Raw genomic sequence first — 20,997 nt, 5'->3', positions numbered from 1 at the left:
AAAACATTAAAAAAAATAAATACATAAATAAAATCAAAGAAAATAAAATTAAACAAACAAATAAATAAATAAAACAAGTATACAAAATCTAACTAATAGACTGAAGGTTTACAGACTGCAAGTGGTTTATATATATATATATAGTTTACTGCAATAAATGAAATGTTTTCGAATCCCTTCAGTTGGTCGCATTTATTTTAGACTTTACTGGGGTTTATTTGCCCCCAGTTGCCTCCACTGTGTGGGCGGGTGTCATTACAGTTCTTCCACTGCCAAACAGCCGTGGTACTTCCCGCTCTGCATCCGTTTTAGACCCGCCCACATGGGCGTGGCTTGAGTCATGGGCAGCTTATAAAAGAGCCTCTCGGCCGCAACGGCGAGTTTTTCCGAGTGCTTCAACAGGGTGCTAGTTATCACCAGGACTTGTAACGCCACAGAGTGTTATGCGGTGGTCATCGCAGAGGAGTGTAGCTTCGTTTTAAGAGTTATATCAACATGTTAAAAAGTTCTAGCAGGAAAACCGTGCTCTCTGTGGCCGGAGCGGCCTTCACCTGCGTGGCGCTGCTGGTGGTGTGCGCTCAGCACAGCCGGAGCGCGCATGGTGACGCGCACGGTGACGCAGAGGTAGGGATGCGCTCCCTGCAAAGTGTGGGCGAGTTGGAGGTGAATGGAGAAGTGCAGAGCGAACAAGCAGCGCAGGACGGAGAAAAAAAGGGATTTTCCGCCTATTTTTCCAAACTGACGCGGAGCAGAAGAGAGGTGGAGAAACCCTCCGGCGCGGACGCAGGAGCTCCGTCCAACGCGCCCGCTGAAGAGCTGCGTCCTGACGACCTCTTCATCGCCGTGAAGACCACCAAGAAGTTCCACCAGCCCAGGCTTGATCTGCTTCTGGAAACTTGGATTTCAAGAAACGTGCAACAGGTTAAACATTTCTCCAACCTATTGCTAGACTATACGTTTTCTAAGAAATTTGCTCTGTCTGTGATGCCTTTAATTAGAGTCTTATTTGTTATTTAGTGACACAGTGATATGTGCGTCCTTCGTCTTTGGCAGGTCCACATGTATAATCCTTGCAGTGTTCCATGATTCAGTATTTTATTCCCAGCCTGGAACAAATACATAGAACGGACCCCATTGCATTCCCTCCCCTCCTGGGGTTCCCTCTAACCCCCCTTCCTAATTGTGTGTAGTTGTCCCTGTGAGGATGCATCACAGCTCTAGCCTCTGGGCTGTCCCCCTTTCCATGGCTAACAAAGCGTCTTTCTGAAGGGCAAAGAAAAGGTTTCCCAGGCCTTTGCTTCCCGCTCTCCATGGGAACCAAGGAGCCAAGGCAGTGGCTGGATCATGCGAACATGAAAGGTGGAAAAAAGAGCAGGGCTTCATTAAGACAAAAGCTCAGAAGGTATAAGAAAGTTTCAGGGATTCGAGGAGCCGAGTGACGCACAGTGTGAAAATGTTGTTTGAGAAACGAGTCTGTTATAATGGGCCACAAAAGTTTTCCCAGCACATTTGGCAGGACCAAACCATGAACAGTCAAAGTGATTTCATCCACCACTGAGAATAGTCATGCATACTTCAGCAAAAGTCACATTAATTCGCCTCACACGCTGTCGAAATATGCATCCTGCACCGCTTCCTTTGAGATTTGTTTCCAAGCTGCTTTGAACAGTCATTTGAATATGGTTGTCAGGGCCATATAAATACTCTTTCTTATTCTTTTACTCCTTCGGTCTCAGTCTTTATCTCACTCAGAACAAAGAACGTTTCTAGGTTTCCAAGAGCATCAAAGTACTGGCAGATTAGGCTCCATGGGCTAGCAGGTTCTCTTTGTTGTGTGAGTAATGAGCTGAATAAGAGCACACAGGAGTTAAGATAAGAAGTCTAGCTTAGTTTTTCATGCTTTCGTATCCCAGAGCCTAGCTCACTTGTTCAGAGGAAGTTTCAAGGCTCAGGTCAGAGAGGGGTTTCCAAAGCGAGTCTTGCTTCCCACTGATTCTGTTCTGTTCAGTACAGTGAGTGATGCAAGTTAAGTTGGCACTGGGGAGAGTTAACAGAAGGCTCCTAATGCGGACAGCTGCTAGAGAGCGCTGCGGTCATAAAAGACCAAAACAAGCCCAAAAACAAGTGGGAGTTCCTAGGGAATGGGTGCCAGGTGGCCCGGCCTCAGAGAACAATAGACTGAGGACTAATGAATCCTCACATTCCCAGTGTGTACATATGGGTGTCTGCATTAAGGTCATTTCAGTGTTGGGCCACAGAGCACCTTAGCATGTGAAATCCAAGTCATTGTCATTTGAACTGTTTAGGGATTAGCCCAAGGTCTTTTCCTGTAACAGTGAATAGCCAATGCCAAACAAGTGTTTAGGGGGAACTGTATTGTTTAAAATGTAGCATGGGAAATACAGAGCATATGTCAGGGGAGGCTATCAGCTTGAAAAGCATGATGAACAGGGCCATGTGGGCCCGTGATTGTATCCTGAGTTATATCTGGCTTTAGTGTGTGCTGTCAGCCATCTTTGGTTCTGTAGCTTCACGCTTTGCGTACTCTTGTATGGGTGATGAGCAACCTGCGCTGCAGCACTGTTTACATGTAAATAACGCAGATAGATACAATCAAGTCTACCTGTTGATACTGTGCCTGTAAGCATCCCAGGCTGGGAACCAGAAATTTTTCCCAGATAAGATGTGATCAATCCTACCCCATTCTTCTCTGCTATCAGAGATCAGATTTTTCTTGCTATCAAAGTTTTTCCTTTAGGTGGAACACAAAGCCTTATCATTTTTTATCTCAGTTGGATAGAAAATACATGGCAATAATGTTTGAGTATTCCTTTCACTCTGATTCACTGATGCTAGGATTGTTTCAGACCACAGCTCCTGGTTTCCGGCATTTCTCTAAATTTCCCCTCTGGAACAATGGAGCTCCCCTCAGTGAGTGAACTCTGCTATAATAAAAAGAGCATTTTGCCTGTAATGGGCTATTCAGTGTCCAGTTACACACACACACGCACACACACACTAAATTATACCTCCATTATTTAACACAAAAAGCTACGTTAGACACACACTACTGTGCATGTGTGTCATTCTTTCAGGTAGCTGCATTAATCCATTTGTCCTTTCCCTGTTCAATCATTTTGAATAAAGGGAAGAGGGTGGTAGCAAAATGTGCTTTGCCCTGGCACAGACAGGAAAGCAGCCTATGCGGGTGGCTAATGGAGGGAGGAGCGCCGATTTGTTTCCTTCCCGGGGAGCTGGAGACAGCCAGCCAGTCTCCGTGGTCTGTTCAGCGCCAACTCAGGAGATGGGGAGGGTCTTGCTGGGATCCCCAGATTTCAACTGGACTCCTCTTACTACTCCAGAAACCCCCCCGATTGTGTCTTTTGTTTTTTTGATTACCTGGAATAATAAGATGTAAAATTATATTCCAACATTAGGATTCTGCATCTGTGCAAGAAGAGGAGAAAAGAACTGGTCATGAATCATCACTTCTCTCATAATTGGATAGTTCAGTTAAAGAGAGAACCTGAGAACAAAGGGCTTGCTTAGGGGAAACCGCTTTTTAGTTAACCACTGCAGCTGTATGCAAATGCAGCCAAACATATTTCTAGTTTCCCCAGCGAAGGTTTTAGTCGTCTTGAAAACCACTCTGCATTGTTCAGCGAGAGCCGGTCAGAGAATGGGACGAAAGGGAGGTGTGGGTGTTGATGGAAGTGAATTAGGGCTAAATGGCCAGACAGACATGCACAAAGACAGGGGCTCACACATACTAATCAGCTCTGAGGTTTTCTTTCTGTTTTCTGGCCTGTCTGTTAGTAGCCAGCGCTGGCAGCTGCTCGTGTGATTAGCCTGGCTTTTCAGACGAGCTGAGCGCAAACAGCAGTGGCCTCTGATCCTTCAGCAGCCAGGCCTCGCTGTACAAACAGAGGCAGTGGGCACTGGACTCCAGCATCTCACGCTGAACATCTGCTTAAAGTTTGCTCTGCAATCCAATCAAACACACCATGACAGCGCCCAAGGTTAAAAGAAAATAAAAGCCATGGAAGAAAGGCAAATGAGTATGTGTGTGTTTGTGCAGTGCAGGACGTTTGACAAAAAGCTACCCTCTGGCATGAGTTCAGGCTGTTTTTGACAAAACCGAGCACAAAGGCAGCGTAACAGTGGAGTCAATTAGTCCACAGTTAGTGTGTGTGTGTGTGTGTGTGTGCATGTGTGTGTTTAGGAGGCCATGGCCTGGCAGGCCTGTTCTGACACGTGGCTGTGATAAAGCAGCAGGTGGCAGGTGTTGTTTCACCTGAGCTGCAGTGTAAACAGGTTAACGATGGACGCACTTTCATCTGGCTGTCTGAGGAGTGTGGCAGCGAGGCGCCTTTAGTGACGGCCTTCCTGCCACTGCCGAGCACCTGCTCTGTCTTATCCACCACAAAGAGTGTCTAATCTCAGACCCCCCAACACACACACCCACACACCATCCTTTCCTATGAAAGGGGCATGATCATGCCTCACTCTGGCTGCGTAATGGCGTCTATCTTGACCTGAGAATGAAACTTGGAGGCTTAGTGCCACTCTTCTTTTCAGCTTGCACAAGATGTGGATTAATTTCACATGTGCAGCTTCGCAGAGAATAGTGTGGCATTGAGACATGTAATGTGGATGAAGGAGGGGTTTAGGATAGAGAATAAATTTGGGGCTATGGTAGGTGTGTAAAATGGGGTGGGAGCACGTGTGTGTGTGGGGGGTGGGGGTGGGGGTGGGGGGTAGTCTGCTGTCCTCTTTGTTCTGTGTCTGGGATACTTTGGGGTTCCGGAGCAGTTGCCATGGAGAGCTTAAAAAGCAGCAACAAGGCCTCTTTTATGCAGTGGGGTAGAGCTTGGCTTGTTTAACCGACAAAGTTTTCCATGGTTTAAAACACAGACAATGACTCTCAATCAGCCTTTATGAAATAAATAGCACTCAGAGACACATTTAGGCCAAGCCAGTTCCTGTAATGCGTTATCCTCTTTGCACTGATCTCGTGATGGACAACGAAAAAATAGAGCTGACTGCTTATGTTCTTTGTTTCTGCAGACTTACATCTTCACAGATGGTGAGGATGAGGAGTTGAAGAAGAAAATGGGTGAGTACATGTCTTGATATGAACGTCATTACCCCAGCGAGAGTAGCACAGGCATTCCTGGTGGTTGAAATTTGGACTCGGTTGAAAGCAGCTATATAATCCCCATGAACAGCTTGCTCTGAGCTTCAGGCCAAATAAATAGTATGAAGAGCTGCAGCAGAGATGCCTGATCGCTCTTTGCCTCAAGTGATGCGCATTAGTCAAGAGATAGGACTTTGCCCTACTGATTAATGGTTCAGAGGGGTATTATGTGTGCACTGACCCAGATCTGCCCTTTCCTCCATGCAGGAAGCCACGTCATCAACACCAACTGTTCTGCCGCTCACAGCCGCCAGGCTCTGTCCTGCAAGATGGCCGTGGAATACGACAAGTTTATAGAGTCTGGCAAAAAGTAAGTATGGTGATGCTTTTAATGTAAATTTCTTCAGGAATCCGAGTGTCTTTAATAATAATAATCATCTTCTGTCTTCTTCAGGTGGTTCTGTCACGTGGACGATGACAACTATGTGAACGTCAGGACTCTTGTCAAGCTACTCTCTCAATACCCTCACACTCAGGACTTGTACGTCGGCAAACCCAGCCTGGACAGGCCCATTGAGGCTACAGAGAGGCTCGGGGACAACAAGATGGTAAGTATTCAAAGACTCTTTAGATTAATTCAGTTTTTGACATGAAGCCAAAAAAAATGCTCAACCTGGACCTTTCTTTTCAGCAACCTGTTAATTTCTGGTTTGCCACCGGAGGAGCTGGGTTCTGCGTCAGCCGTGGTCTGGCTCTGAAAATGAGCCCATGGGCAAGGTACGAGAAATACGATCCATTTTCCACGTAGAATCATGTCTATAGATTTCAGCTTCCTGTTTTTCTAAGCTGACCTGTCACTCCCGTATCCTTTTGCAGCGGAGGTCATTTCATGAACACAGCCGAGAAGATCCGTCTCCCTGACGACTGCACCATCGGTTACATCATCGAGTCGGTTCTCGGGGTTCCGCTGACACGCAGCAACCTGTTTCACTCGCATCTAGAGAACCTGCAACAGGTTTCCCGATCTGAAGTCCAAAAACAGGTGTGTTTACGAGACTTTTCATTTGTTTTACTTTGAACACAACCTGATGGTGGCACGGTTGTAATCTTGAATCTTCTTCTCCTCCGTTTCAGATTACACTTAGTTACGGTATGTTTGAGAACAAGAGAAACATCATCAACATGAAAGGAGTTTTCCCGGTCGAGGAGGACCCATCCAGGTAAGATTTTGTTGCATAAGTGAGTCGGAACAAATTCAAGTCAAATTTAAATTCATTGAGTTTCCAATGTGTCTCTTGCAGGTTTAAATCTGTGCACTGTCTGCTCTACCCGGATACTCCGTGGTGTCCTCCGCAGGTTACCTATTAAGGCGACCAGCTCCTCTGTTGTATCCTCGTCCTAAATGTGCCTCAGTATCTGACAGGCACTAGGGACCACTGTGGTATTGGCCCATGTAGCTGCTTTGTTTGACATTGCAGTGCAACGTGGCCTCTCGTGTTTTTTTTATATTTTGTTTTGCTTTTGGTTTTTTTTTTTACTGGGCTGCTGTGCGGCCTGCCTTTGGATACTTCCTTCCTGCCTGGTGCATTGATCTTCCTGTCTGTGTACCATGCAGTGGGGCCCAGGGCCCATCAGGAAAAAAGGCTTTACAGGCAATCAGCTGTGCTTACGTCCTTCATATTGCTTGTATCCATTGCAATTCTCATAGAATGTGTCTTTTTATAATATGTCCATGCCTTTCCTTCTGCCAGCTTTACCTGCTTAGTACATATAAAATCTCTCTCTCTCTCTCTCTCTCTCTCTCTCTCTCTCTCTCTCTCTCTCTCTCTCTCTCTCTCTCTCTCTCTTTTTTTTTTTAATGCAATTCAGGTTCTTTACTTCAGGTCTGAAGTGACAAGCCTGTAAATGTTTTTATTTATCTATATATATCTATCTATATATATATAGGTGCTTTATTAATTTGTAAAGGACTCCGGATGATATAATTAGATGAAGGTTAATTCCGTTGTTAGCGTCAATTTCAGTTTTAGTGTTATACTATTGTTATTACCTTTGTATAAAACGACAGGCTGATAATTTATTCTATAATTTGTGCTGGCAAAAGGCAATTTCCATATGCACCATCAGATTGTTTCTATCTGTGATGCATTCGGATGAAGCACTTTTCTCCCCTACTGATCTGAAAATGATTGACGGGCCTCAAAGCTGCGTGACTTGCTTTGTTTGACTTACTAAATTCTAGATTTGTTTTCTTAACTCTGTTTCTTGCACCCAAACAATCTGGGCATTTTTTTTTAATGAGAATTTGATATCTCGAATTTGTTCGCTTTACCCTGGGATATATTTCATAGAAAGTTGCACAGCTTGGTTGAATGAACTGCTCGTTGCTCTTGTAAAAGTGCTTCATGCAGATGTTTCGGGGCGAGTAGACCAGACCTTTTTGGCCAATTTTGATTTGATTGGATCCTAACGGGCACACGAGCCTCAGCACATTCGAGTGTTACAACGTACCCGATTTCCTCAATTGGTCTGCTCCACATTCCTCACTTTGCCTGAGTCTCTTTGCCTGAGTCTCCTAAAATCATAAAACTTTACATGAGCAACAGCAGTGTGCCCTTTACAGAGACTTTCTCTGTTTATCTTTCTTTCACCCATGTTGGGTAGACTGTATGTTATTTTAAAGCAGTATGTATTTACTGTGACATGTTCAAATAATTGTACATAGTCGGTAAGATGGTGTGACGCATTGGCCTGCGGATCAGACATGGTTCTGATGACTGCTTGCTTGTTTTTTTTAATTTTTTTTTTTGCTTAGAATTGTGCTGTAATTTATCCTCCAGTATCTGGATCCTCGAATTGTTCAAATGCCTTTTCTCTCAGGGATTAACATCCTGACAGAGTTACTGTGGACTCCACTGTGGTAACTGTGCATTAGCTTTCAAAATAAAACGGCATTCCCGCTAAGAAACTCGACATCTGTCTGTTTTTTGTTTTTTTTTTTTTTAAAATTTATCACACTTAAACAGAGTCTCGCAGAAAGAGGAAATGAACCTGGTTCTCTTTCTCTTTCTCTCTGGACTGACTAAAGAAAACACTGAAATGTGTACTGGGTATAGACTAGCATCTGTAGAGTTAAAAAAAAAAAAAGCTGTAAGGCTTGGGGGGAAAAACACGCCATTCCGCATGAGACCACATTTTAAATGCAGAGGGTTGTTCAGACTTCCTCGTGCACTGTTTATTATTTTAAAACAGTGAGTTTGGAAGAGATTATTGTTGAGGTCTAGCAAAACAAAGGCATGTAAAACGTCGAATTGTTTCTAGATCTAGACATTTATGTATAAATAGGGAAGTTTGGGCCAAAAGCTAAGTGCAAACAGCAAATATTAAATCCAACCAACAAGATGGTAAAGATCAACCAAAACTGCACCAAAAACACAATGGAGATCTTATAAGAGTTTCATTTTGACACAAAGCATACTCTCTTTTTCCAAACCTGGTTTATGGAGATGTTTTTTAGGTCTTGTACTGATAGAAGAGTGAATTCCTTACTATTATTTGTTAAGCTTAGTGTAAGGAGAATATTTTTTAAGTGATAAATAGTAGAACATAGATACTGTATACAGTGCGGTGTAAAAGATCTCTGCACAAAAGTTTGTATATATTCTATTTCCAAACATCTGCACAAAAATAAAAAGAAATGTTGCAGAAACTGCTGGGTTTTGCAAGTAAAGAAAAGCGAACAAAAGTGTGAAAGTGAATTGTTGAGGAGAAGAAGATTTACCAGCTAATTTCCTTTTCAAACTGCACCAAGTCTACCTGAAACTGGAGGGGAAAAAAAAAGTCACGCCAGATATGGACTTTGCTTAGTTTATTGTTTACTGCTCTTTGTAGATTTTTTTATTAAGAAAAATATCTTTTATTTTAACAGGTGCATTAGCTAGACAGCGTTGTGCCATTTTTATCCAGCATTGCGTGTGGGAGAACTTTAATTCTGAAAAAGTGTCAAACCAAACTGTAGTTCAGCCATGAGGATACACACACACACACATTACACATTTGTGGAAAGTGTAAGTCAAGTGATAACAGGTTCATCTGGTGGTGACCGTTCATCAGCCGTGTTGTCGTTTGTCTCCTTAGCCGCAACCACAGAAACAGACCAAAGTAGTGGTTATACTCTCTGCTTAGGAGTTTATCAGCTTGAAAGATCATTTTAGCTCTAACATCTATGAAGCCTGCATTGAGATAAGGTTTAGCACTTTTTTGTGTGTGTGAAACAGGTATATGTCAGACTTCTTTAAATGAAACAGAGCATGAAAGTCTCCTGAGACCGAAATAGTAGGTAGAGGTGCAGTATGTACTGCTGAAACGGTTACCAGTTAAGAACAACAGGATGTCACACACACATACTCACACATGGTGGAGTGCTTACAGTGCCTCAGTACTGTGATGTTTGGTGTAATAACGGTTTGAAGTCATTATTATTGGTCAGTATTATGGCTACATCCTGAGAACAGCGTTTAGAGAACACAGTTTGTTTTCTGTTCTCATCTCTACTTCAAATTCTCGTCTGTAATTAGGGCCTCGAGGTCTGTTATGACTGTTTCTGCTGCGAAGCGTCAAAGAGTTGGACCACACAATGACTCGACGCAGTCTGACTAAAATACGAGCATGGGCTGAGTCGCTAGCGGTTCATTTATTTCACAACACGCAAACATCCGTCACTCGGCTAATGATGCTGATGCGGAGGAAACACCACAATGAATACAATGAAAATGGGAGCTGATCGCTCGATGCTGTGCCTTGCCTGATGAAATGCTTCTGACTGTAGTCTAAATGGCAAATTATTAACATTGAGGAGAATGGAGGAAAATAAATGGTTTCATATGTCTAGAAACTGGTGTGTTTATTGGAAAAATTAGCTCTGAGTCAGAGCACACCCAGGCACTTAACACCTTTTCAGTCTGTAAACTTTTTTTTTTCTGGTTTGTTATACCTCATCATGACAAAAACGCTATTTATAAAACAGATTTTGTTTTTCTTCTTCTTCTTCTGAATTACATGAAAATGCAGATTACTGTCCACCAGGGGTCTATTAACAGCAGCAGAGAAGGAGATTTAAAATGAATGAGATTTGGTTTGACTTCTCAGAAATGATATCAGATAAAGGGTGTGAGGTTTTTCAGATAACATCAGCTTCCTGCTTCTATTTTGGAATTGTTTCTGCCTACATTTTAACCACATACATATTCACAACACATTTAACCTGCAAGTTTGTTGTACGTTTGTCCTGCATGTTAAAAGCACCAGCGTTATGGTCAGACATAGACATGACTTAAATGATTCTTAGGTCTCCTAACTGGTGAGGATTATAAAGATTAGCTCCATGGCTTCATGCTATGGTCTAATTAGCAGCCGAGCACCATAGCGTCGTTCCAGAGTCATTTCCCTGAACATGTGTCACATAATCAGTCCTGCTTCAGCTGCCTATCAGATTACTTTCAGTTCTGTCTAATGGTTCTGTTGTCTTTTTAAACCATCTTGCTGAGAGATGGTTACCGTTCTGCTGGGTACCAAGTCCTCATAATCAACTGATCATTTATAAACAGTTTTTTACATTTTATTGTTCAGGAATCAAATCTTATATTTGTCTTTTGTTCTAAGCCATTGTTGCATTCATTCTTACCATGATGTAGAAATGTTTATATAGACATTACATGTTATAAGCACACTTGCCTGTTTTTCTCCACTTGCCTGCTTTTCATGTTGTTTTTTTTACACAGAAACATTTATTGGTGTTTTTATGTATTAATAAGGAAATGGGTAAAAGTAAAAAAAAAAATCCTTCTACCTCTCAAAATCATCCTTTAAGAAGATGGATTGGCTATGTTAAATTTCTGCTGTGTGTGTGTGTGTGTGTGTGTGTGTGTGTGTGTTCATGTATATGGCTTTGGACTGACTTATACATACTGTCCTGGGATAAGCTCTGAATCCTTCCTGACCTCAAATACTGAAGATGTATCACTGAATCAAGTTCATGATAAATAAATTTAGCAAGACCACGTGAATCAAAATTTCATGAAGAAACAATGAATCACATTATTGGTGAATCATTGAATCACGTTCTTGGTGAATCAATGAATCATGTTCTTGATAAATCAACAATCCAAGTTTATGATGAATCCCGGTATCAAGTTTGTGATGAAACAATGAATTGAGTTCATGATGAACCAAGGAGTCAAGTTTGAGACGAATCAGCTAACCAAGTTCATGATTGATCAGTGAATCAGTACATAATGAATCAACAAATCTAGTTCATAAATTATCAACAAATCAAGTTCATGATCCATAAAGCTATCAAGTTCACTACGAATAAACTAATTAAGTTTATGATGAATCAACAAATTAAGTAACATGTTGAACCAATGAGTCAAGTTCATTATGAATCAACTACTTAAGTTCATGAGTAATCAAAAAAATCAAGTTCATAATTGATCAATGAATTGAGGTCATTGTGAATCAATGAATCAATTCATGATTAATTCGACAGATTAATGTGCACCACTCCTTTTGAAAAATAGTATTTATCTCATAAAACAAGATACACCTTCATAATTAAAGGTTTTATAATATTTGTCATTTGTCCGATGTACTTTCTTGTCTCGGTTTGTCCCAAAATAGCACAGTATGAAGGAGTGTGAGAATGAATTCCAGTAAAATTGTGGCTAAAGTTTCTCACTACTGGCTTGGCCAGACTTTTTGTTGTGCAGAGTCATGTGCTAGTGTGCAATTAAATTGTGTAAACAATTATGGAAAAACACAATACTGACATTTGTTTATTTGTAATGTAATGCTAACAATTAAAGAAGTATGTAAGTCACCACAAAATATACAACCACATTAATGAAAAGGAATAAATCAAACACTTTAAAAGCATATAAGTAGAAAAAATAAATGAGTATAAAACCAATAAAAAAATATCTTCTTAAAAAAAGATTTTTTCTCTTAATCTTAGTGCCTTTATTATAGTCATTGTGACAAGCTTAACAAATTCCAGTCTTACTTTAGTTATCTTTTTCTTTTCTTCCGTCCTATTCATTCCTCTTCCTTTTCCTGTTTCCTCCACACGTCTCTCATTTATAGCAATGAGTGACACAGCTATTTCATACAATAAGCTTTGTCTGACAAAACAAAACAACACAAGAGATAAAAGGCAAAAACTATTTATTCAGACATAGATATAGGTACACCATTTATTTGTGTCTAATCCTACATGGATTGCCGGTAAACATTTCATATTATGAGCTATTGTCTTACAAAACAAATAAGAACAAAACAAAAAAGATAAAAGATATAAAAGGCAAACACTATTTAAACCTATATAGGTTCACCATTAACGTATTCAGACCTATAGGGATTGTTTATACCTAATTAGATGTAGATACACAATTTAGAGCACAGGTTTCAATTAAATACACTGATTAGAACACACACACACAGCAAAAGTGTGTGAAATTCATGCATTTGATTAAACGTGTATTATTTTACTTTGATAGCATTTCATTTTACTTACAAATACATAAAGATTGACTGTGAACTGTGAAAGGTGTAATAAGTAAGGAAGTGGCATCCCATTTAGTATGAACTCAGCATTCCCAGGATACCATGACCCTGAAGAGGATAAAATGGTTAGTGAAGATGAAAAGAAAGGATTTATATAATAACTACTCTTCATTTCTTTTTGCTGGGAAACGCACAACAGTTTTGTGTACACTGAAATAAGATGAAGGTGTGAAAATGTTATTTTTGTAAATCTGGTTTTGTTTACTCAGAAAGTTAATATATGTCTAGCATGAATTAAAAAAGGACCACATTCAACATTATAACCTTTTATTGCACAGTGAATATTAGTCATTACATTGAATCTTTTGAAATGCTGCTGATTGTTCGTTCTTGTGTTCAGAGCCTGGGGTTGTGTTTTTTGAAGACGACAACATGTCTCAATCCCAGCGTTTTGGATAAATCAAGGCTGGAGCTGCCAATTTGATACTTCTTGTAAATATGAGTGCAAAAGATTGTGGAAAGGCATCCAAGAGACAGTGTTGGTGCCTCATAGCTCCAGGGTCCAGGGTTTAAATCCTGAGCTCTGGTTCCTGTTTGTGTAGACATTTCTCTTTGTGTGTGTGTGTGTGTGTGTGTGTGTGTGTGTGTGTGTGTGTGTGTGTGTGTGTGTGTGTTTCTTTTTTTCTGTGGGTACAGTGTTCTCACATCTCAAGAAAACATACTGGAATGTAAAACTGATAGTAAATACCACCTTCTTTAAACCTTTTCTTGTTTTTCTTCTTTTAACAATGAAACACTAACGTGGAAAAGTATTCACACCCCTGTTAAAAATGGTAGGATTATATGAGGTAAAAGATTAAACAGATCAGTCCAGACCTTTAATGTGATATACTGTAGCAACCATCTGTATTCAAGTAAAAAGCAATCTAGTTACATATGTATTCACATCCTCAAATAATAATTTGATATGTTTGAATCTACAGACATCAGGATTTGACAGTTCTGTTCCACTCTTCCTAACATCAAATGTTTCAGATCTATCAGATTTGAGGATCTATGCTCAAACTGCTCCTTTCTAAAAAGTTGATAATCATCTTCTGACGTCCTTCCTTTGTTGAATCGGATTTGTCATTAGCATTGCTATCAGGGCTTTGGAGCTTTCCTGGATTTCCTTTAATTTAATTAGAGCTCCATTTACAGCTAAAGAGAAGCAGATCCATAGCATGATGCTGCCACCACCATGCTTCACCTTGACCAAAAAGTTCCACCTAGGTCTGATCAGTCCAGAACACATTTTACCCTATTGCTTGTGGTGACTTATGAGAGGTTTGGGTGACCTAAGTGCCTAGCCATGTGGAGATTATGAAAGATTGATGTTACATGAAGGAAGTGACTAGCACCTTAATGTTGTTGTAGGTTTTGTGGCAATCTGATAAGTTTCCAATTTGTTCTTGCACCAATTTTTAAATATTGAATCTTTTTAAACATCTAATTTGTAGTCTGCCCAATTCTGTGTTAATGAGCTCACAGACATCAAGGATTAGCTCGTGTTTCTCTTTAACATTCTTCAAAAATTATTTCTATGCTCAAGCAAGATTGATTTAGTGTTGTTTGTGTTTGTGGCTTGTCTGCTTTTAATACACTTTTTCAAATTTGTTTGTATTCTTCCTTTTTATATCGCTAGTCAGGTCTTTCAAACCGGACGGACGAACCTGCAGGTATTTAGGCCAAAGTGCACACAGACTGTGATACAGGTTTGTTGTGTGGCTGCATTTATGTTAGAATGTCTTAAATGAAAGGATCGGGATGCCGTTTCACTGAGATGCAAAACAGGATGCAAATAAGCAAATAATTATTCACTCAAAAAGCTGTCTTCCCAGGTGCAAAAGCCTGGCACGTAGACTAACAGTCATCATCTGCTATCAGAAGAGTGACAGTAAGAGGATGATTATCTGTTGGCTCTCCATCTATCAAAACACATTCAGTTAGGCTGAGGTATTTTTTCTTTTAACGCCATGCAAATAGGCTCTCGAGAGCATTGAAAAAGTGTAAAGAATCAGTGAAAATAGAGTAGAAATGAGTGAAGTGGCTTTTGAAAAGGATCTGCAGTAAATAGGAACTGGGACGCAAGCACAAAGAAGCAGATTTTGTTGCCGGTAACGGTTACTTCATTGAGGATCAGTGGTGTGAGGTAATACTGAGTTATGTCTTGGTAACCTTCTCTTAGCACTTAAAGAGGAGACAGAGTTGTAAATTGAAACACAGAGGCTACAAAACAAAGAGCCATGACAAGTGGGATAGCCCCGAGCGTAAGCAAGAGTGTGATGTCTTTGAAGGAAAGGGGCATAAGGTTAGAGGCTGGAAGAATTGTGCCTGCATTTGTACGCTTGTATGTGTGTAGGTGGAGAGTGTGCTTAGAAACGATGTAGCGGTGACAGAGAAATTTCCGTACACGCTTCAGAAAAAAGTGGAGGAGGAGGACAAGGGGGTGGGGGTAGCAGTCATTCAGAGCCGGCTGCTTGGGCTTTCTAATGGAAGGGCGCGTTCAAAGCAGCCGCTGGCGTATGAAGAAAACGTAGGCAAACACAAGCACACCCCACACACAGCTGCCCCTCTCTCCATGGCTCCCAGCAACAACGTGCAATGTTGCCATGAGACTCCGACTCCACCCCAGAGGTCAGGACAACACAAAGAATCGCAGATGCTAATGGTGTTATGCGCATGGAGCAAAGCTGAAAGTTAAATCCCTGTTCCAGCATCGAAACAAGTGACATCTGTCAAGAAATGGACAGATTTCACTTTTAGAGCAGATGGTGGCTGGATTTTATTTTTTTTTTGGCACATATGATCAAGATGATAATGGTCCACCTGCAGTCATTGTGTCTCATCACCATCTGTGCAGATGTCTCCTAGCAAGTGACTCCTAGCCAGTGTCTAGTCTTTAGTTTTTGAGTATGATGTTACTGATCGCTTGGGAGAGTTGAGGCTGCTGTTTAGACTTTAAATGAATCAGTATCAATGCCTCAGTAATAGAGACAAAGTGTCCATGGTGTATTTAGAATCAAATACCAATCAGAAACACATGGTGCTGTCATGAAATCACTAACAAAATGATGTAAGTTTTAAAATGTCTGTCAGACATCTGCTAGTTTATTAAACCCGGTCTGGTTGGCTGCATTCACATAAAAACAAAATAATTTGGTCTTGCTAGTTCCCACCCCCTACCTAATTCTGTCCTATCACATGATGTGCGACCTGGGAAGGTTGGGCAAGCATGCACTTCCTCTCTGACCTATAAGCCAAATATTGCATCTTTTGAAATTTCTCCTCATGCAGCATTATTCTGCAATCTGCCTTATTCTGCATTCATAAGCTCACAGACATCCATGATTGTCTAGTGTTGCTTTGGTTGACAAGGGAGAGAGAAATCGTCCCTCCTACCCAGATAGCACTGCCAATTTTGCTTTCTTGGCTCCTGACTAATGTGTTTGTGAAGTTGTTGGGATTCACACTGATGACCTCATGATCTCATGACCACGACAATCTCATCTGAACATTTTTATGGAATCGGGTGTCTTACACTGCACTATCACTACACTCCGTTCTCTTACACAATCCATAAGGGGTTTACTGTAGAACCATAGAACAGTATTACTGTTCAGAGAAAGTTTCACTGATGAACTTTCAGAATGAGAAATAGAAACAGATACTGAAGCAGGGTATGAATAATAAGTAAAAGTACCACACTATACTGTATTACGTAATACAAGTGAACCTTTTTTTTGTCATTTTTGTAAGGGCCAAAAATACACTTGAGACTGAACAGAAGGAGAAAAGAAAAATAAATGGAATAAATTAGATATACTATGCGTAATCATCACGTAGATAAGGTCCAATTTCACATTCCTGTGTTCTGACATCATACTATACAGTGAGTTTGTAAAAGCCTAAAGCGGCAGTTCAGAGTGACAAGTAAAGATTAATGCTCGGTCTGGAGGACCGTTTTGTACTCCCGTTCAGTTTGCGCTTGAGGCTGATCATTGTTTTCCTTATAGTCAGCCGCCTTCCCGTCCCCGTCTCCATCCCCTCACGCACACCCCCTCACACACACGTAGAAAACACAAAGCACAATCCTCGGGGAAGCAGCAGCTGCTGAACGGGCTACAGAAGGTTCAGAAATGTTCTCTCTGTCCTGTTTGTGACACTGACCTCATGACAGCAGTCACCCTGCCCGGGTCACCAGCACAATACGGCCTTTCTGACTCCCACTCTGTGTGCAAGTATGTATGTGCAGCACATTCTTGTGTTTGTAGCAGTGAGGTCCACTATACAATAACACAATAACACAAACATATACATTTGTGTGCGTGTTGTTTATGTCTTGATCAGATTATTTGTTAATTGTTGAGATGTTTTTCTGTGGGGCAGAAATTTCATTTAGAAAGATGTCAAAACAGTTAAGATGTAACCTCAGACTCAACCGCTCTGAGGCCTCTCTGGAATAATTTGAATTATGTCATTACTTCCCACACACTATTAGTTATCCACAGCGTCGACGGAAGCCTGAGCTACACTAACCACAGCCATACACAAACACATGGGACAGGGGATTTCAAACTGTGAAAATAATCCTTACCACAATGTTATTAGCTGTTTTTATTAGAATGCAACACAGTGTGTCATAGATAAATATTGACACCTAGTGGTTTGGAGTATCATTATATCAAACTTTTATAAGCAGTGCTTTCTGCAGTGCTTTAAGCAGCAAATAGTCAATGCTGCTATGCCAAAACAACTGATAATTAATTATATGACTGTTTTCGGCACAGTGAATTTTTTCCTGTCTGATGAATAAACACATTATATGCACAAAAAAGTGCATTCTTAATTATTAGGAATAACAAAAGAGTTCTGTTAATTTCTCCTGCATTAAACACCAACAACAGAAAGCTTCATTTATACTTCAACTACATAATAGCGAGTAAACAAACAATTAGGGCTAAAGTGAATTCTTGAATTTCCCGGATCAATAAATTATCTGTCTGTCTGTCTGTCTGTCTGTCTGTCTGTCTATCTGTCTGTCTGTGTAAACTGTGAAATCAGTCAACCCTGCTATAATTTATTACTGATCAATAGCCTGACCACAAAATGATTAGTTTTGAGCAATGCATGACAAGGTAAGGTAAGGTAAGATCAAACATTTCATTGATCGCAAAGGGAAATTAAAGTGCTCCAGTAGCATAGACAAGGCACAAATATACATAAGGAAAAAAGTAAGGGTAAGAAATACTGTGACCAGCTATAACATCCTAATATTGTGTCAGCGCTACCAAAATAGCTGTGACTTCTTGAGGTATGACACTCCACAAGACCTCTGAAGGTGTTCTCTGGTATCTGGCACCAGGACGTTAGCAGCAGATCCATTAAGTCCTGTAAACTGTGAGGTGTGGCTTCCGGATGGGAGCACGATCAGATCACGATGCTCGATCAGATTAAAAAAAAGGAAATTTGGAGGCCAAACTCTTTGTCATGTTCTTCAAAGAATTCCTGAATTTTTTTCAGTTTGCCCTGTTGCATTATCCTGCTGAAAGAGGACACTCTTGTTAGGGAATACATTGCCATGAAGGAGTGTACTTGGTCTTCAGCCATGTTTAGGTAGGTGGTACATGTCAAAATAACATTCATATGAAATTCAGAAGCCATAGTTTTTAAACAGAACATTCACACCAGAGCTTCACACTTCCTCTGCAGGCTTGCCTAAGTATGTGAAGGTAAATCTAGCCAGCCAGCCAGCCAGACAGACAGACAGAGCAAAGAGTTTAAAAGTGTTATTAATTCCATAATGCTGTACTTTGTTTGGTCCAAATGTCCAAAAATGATAAAGAAAAGATCTAACTATTCTATTCAAACCATAAAACAGTAAACGTACGGTTCTGAGTCTGCTTGAATTTCTCCTTTGAATGCATTATTTCAGAGACTTGATATTGCTTGAAAATCCATCTTGCTCATGTTCTTTGGATCTTTTTTTAAAAAAAAAAAAGAAAGAAAGAAAGAAAGAAAAAGAAAAAATGAAGATGTTACTTTTGTTAACAGCAGATAATCCAGTATAAATCTCTGTTAGCACATTTATACTAGCCATCCTTGATATTGCTAACATCCTAAGCTGGGCCTCATGAACAACATGCTCAGTCTTAACCAATGCCACCTGGACCCTGTTTATGTCTAAGTACTAAACAGTATATAAAATATATAAAGAGCAAATTATTGTACAGTTATTGTGCTGTGATTTATTTTACTCTTTTAAATATTGTGAAAAACAGAAAGCGAAGAAGGGCCACTGTGGATTTGTCCAATCATCTATAATGGACCATGAAAGGAAGATATTTCCCTTCTAAATTTTTGTCAAAATTGACTTTTCCCTGTTTCCTTTTATTCATTTATTAGTCTTGACAGACATGCCAGTCTCCAGCAGGCCCAGAATTGAGATAAACTTACCTTAACGTAGATTTGCTCAATATATCACAAGCTTCCTTCTGCTAGAGTAGCTTTTATAGCAAATAAGCACTTTATATGTCAAACCTATACTACACCCATCTTCCTCAGGTTCCATGATGTCAGAATATAAATAGCTATTATGACATTCTGGGGGTCACAGTACTTCCTCCACTAGTTTCCTATCACAGTTGATTTATCTGCCTGCTATATAATGCAAAGAACATTTACTCAGGCCTGTTACCTGAATACATACATTTGGGAATGATGTTTAACCCTCATTATTATTATTAAAAAGCGTAAAAAGTAAAAAGCGCTATACAAATAAACTTGAATTGAATTGAATTGAATTGAATTGATTGTTGTTGTTGTTGTTGTTGTTGTTGTTGTTGTTGTTGTTGTTGTTGTTGTTGTTGTTGTTGTTGTTGTTGTTGTTGTTGTTCTTCTTCTTCTTCTTCTTCTTCTTCTTCTTCTTCTTCTTCTTCTTCTTCTTCTTCTTCTTATTATTATTATTATTAGTAGTAGTAGTAGTAGTAGTAGTAGTAGTAGTAGTAGTAGTAGTAGTAGTAAATAATAGTAAAGTCTCAGGATGTGGGAACAACTAAGGAGAAATGCAACCATGTCATCTCTTTTCATTTGTTTTACTCCAGCAAGGAGATTGAATTCTGTAACCTGTACATGTTGTGTAGTGAGCCTTGCTGCTCACCCACACAGTATTAAGACCAGCACTGGAACAGTGATGACCAGAAAAACTAACAGCTGGCTTATACTGGTCTGTGCTGACATCCTTCAGTTGGAAAAGACTAAAAATATCAGCTGGATTTGTGGGTTTATTAGTTTATTTAAAGTGGGAAATTTAATTTTGGGCAGATTTGGATCAACTTGCAAAGTGTGGGTGGATTGTGTTATATAATCAGTGAGGTGTGTCTGAGTGAAACAGTGTGTCAGGTTCAACGAAGATCAGAACTAATAGAGGATAATATCAGAACTAATAATCGTGATCGTCAGCCATTGTGATAGCCCAATGTGGTCCATTGCATAACATTATTGCATCACCTCTGGTGTTATAGCCCAAATAAAAAAAAGTCTTCCAAAATACACTTGGACATCAATTTGTTATATGCATGAGGAACCTGTTTGGTCTGGATATATTCAAAAAGATTCTTGATTCACCGAAAGAAAGTTCATTTCAATCTCAACATATGATGCACTCACAGACAAACAAACACAGACACACACACACACATACACAGACAAACACAGACACATGCACACATAAACACACAAACACACACTCACAGACAAACACATACACAAACACAGACACACACACAGACACACGCACACATACACAGACAAACACACACACAAACACACACACTCACAGACAAACAAACACAAACACACAAATTTACAAACTGAAAGGGCTTTGACTGTTGACCACTGTTTAACTTTGCTGGTGCAACTTGCATGTTGTACAACATACTTCCATGATTTATAAGTCTATTTCTCTATAAATATGCGCAAAAAACTTTATGAAATTAAAATAACTACATTAATTAAACACGTGATAAACCATTAATGAAGTGATGCATCTTCGTCTATTCAGTTTAGTTTACATTGATCAATACTGCCCTCTAGCGGTTCGTTTCTCGTTTAAATGCTCTGCAGTCGGCCATTTTGTAAGTCCAAGCCATAGAAGAGCAGATTTCTCAAGAAGCATGAAGACAAAACAAACATGGCTTCACCTCTAATCATTTTCATATATATATTTAAATTTACTTAATCATTATTATAATTATTGTATG

The 20,997-nt window shown here is 40.1% G+C and overlaps 1 protein-coding gene across 1 annotated transcript; it reads left to right on the top strand.

Annotated features, from left to right (window-relative positions):
- The first annotated feature begins 392 nt into the window (after nt 1-392).
- On the top strand, nt 393-8,108 carry lfng (LFNG O-fucosylpeptide 3-beta-N-acetylglucosaminyltransferase). The gene is made up of 8 exons (XM_060897388.1): nt 393-921; nt 5,068-5,116; nt 5,405-5,507; nt 5,592-5,745; nt 5,829-5,914; nt 6,014-6,179; nt 6,272-6,357; nt 6,439-8,108. Exons 1-8 carry the CDS (start codon nt 496-498, stop codon nt 6,503-6,505), a joined length of 1,137 nt encoding a protein of 378 aa, XP_060753371.1. The 5' UTR covers nt 393-495; the 3' UTR covers nt 6,506-8,108.
- Nucleotides 8,109-20,997: the final 12,889 nt, after the last annotated feature.

Source organism: Tachysurus vachellii, chromosome 21, assembly GCF_030014155.1.
Source record: "Tachysurus vachellii isolate PV-2020 chromosome 21, HZAU_Pvac_v1, whole genome shotgun sequence".
NCBI lineage: Eukaryota > Metazoa > Chordata > Actinopteri > Siluriformes > Bagridae > Tachysurus > Tachysurus vachellii.
Note: the sequence above shows the minus strand (reverse complement) of the source record. Positions and strands in the feature narration are given on the sequence as shown.

Excerpts from the sequence above, each read along its gene's own strand:
- lfng (XM_060897388.1), top strand. The coding sequence starts at position 496 with ATGTTAAAAAGTTCTAGCAGGAAAACCGTGCTCTCTGTGGCCGGAGCG. Across the intron at positions 922-5,067 it reads TTTCAAGAAACGTGCAACAG|ACTTACATCTTCACAGATGG; the intron begins GTTAAACATTTC and ends TTGTTTCTGCAG. Across the intron at positions 5,508-5,591 it reads TTTATAGAGTCTGGCAAAAA|GTGGTTCTGTCACGTGGACG; the intron begins GTAAGTATGGTG and ends TGTCTTCTTCAG.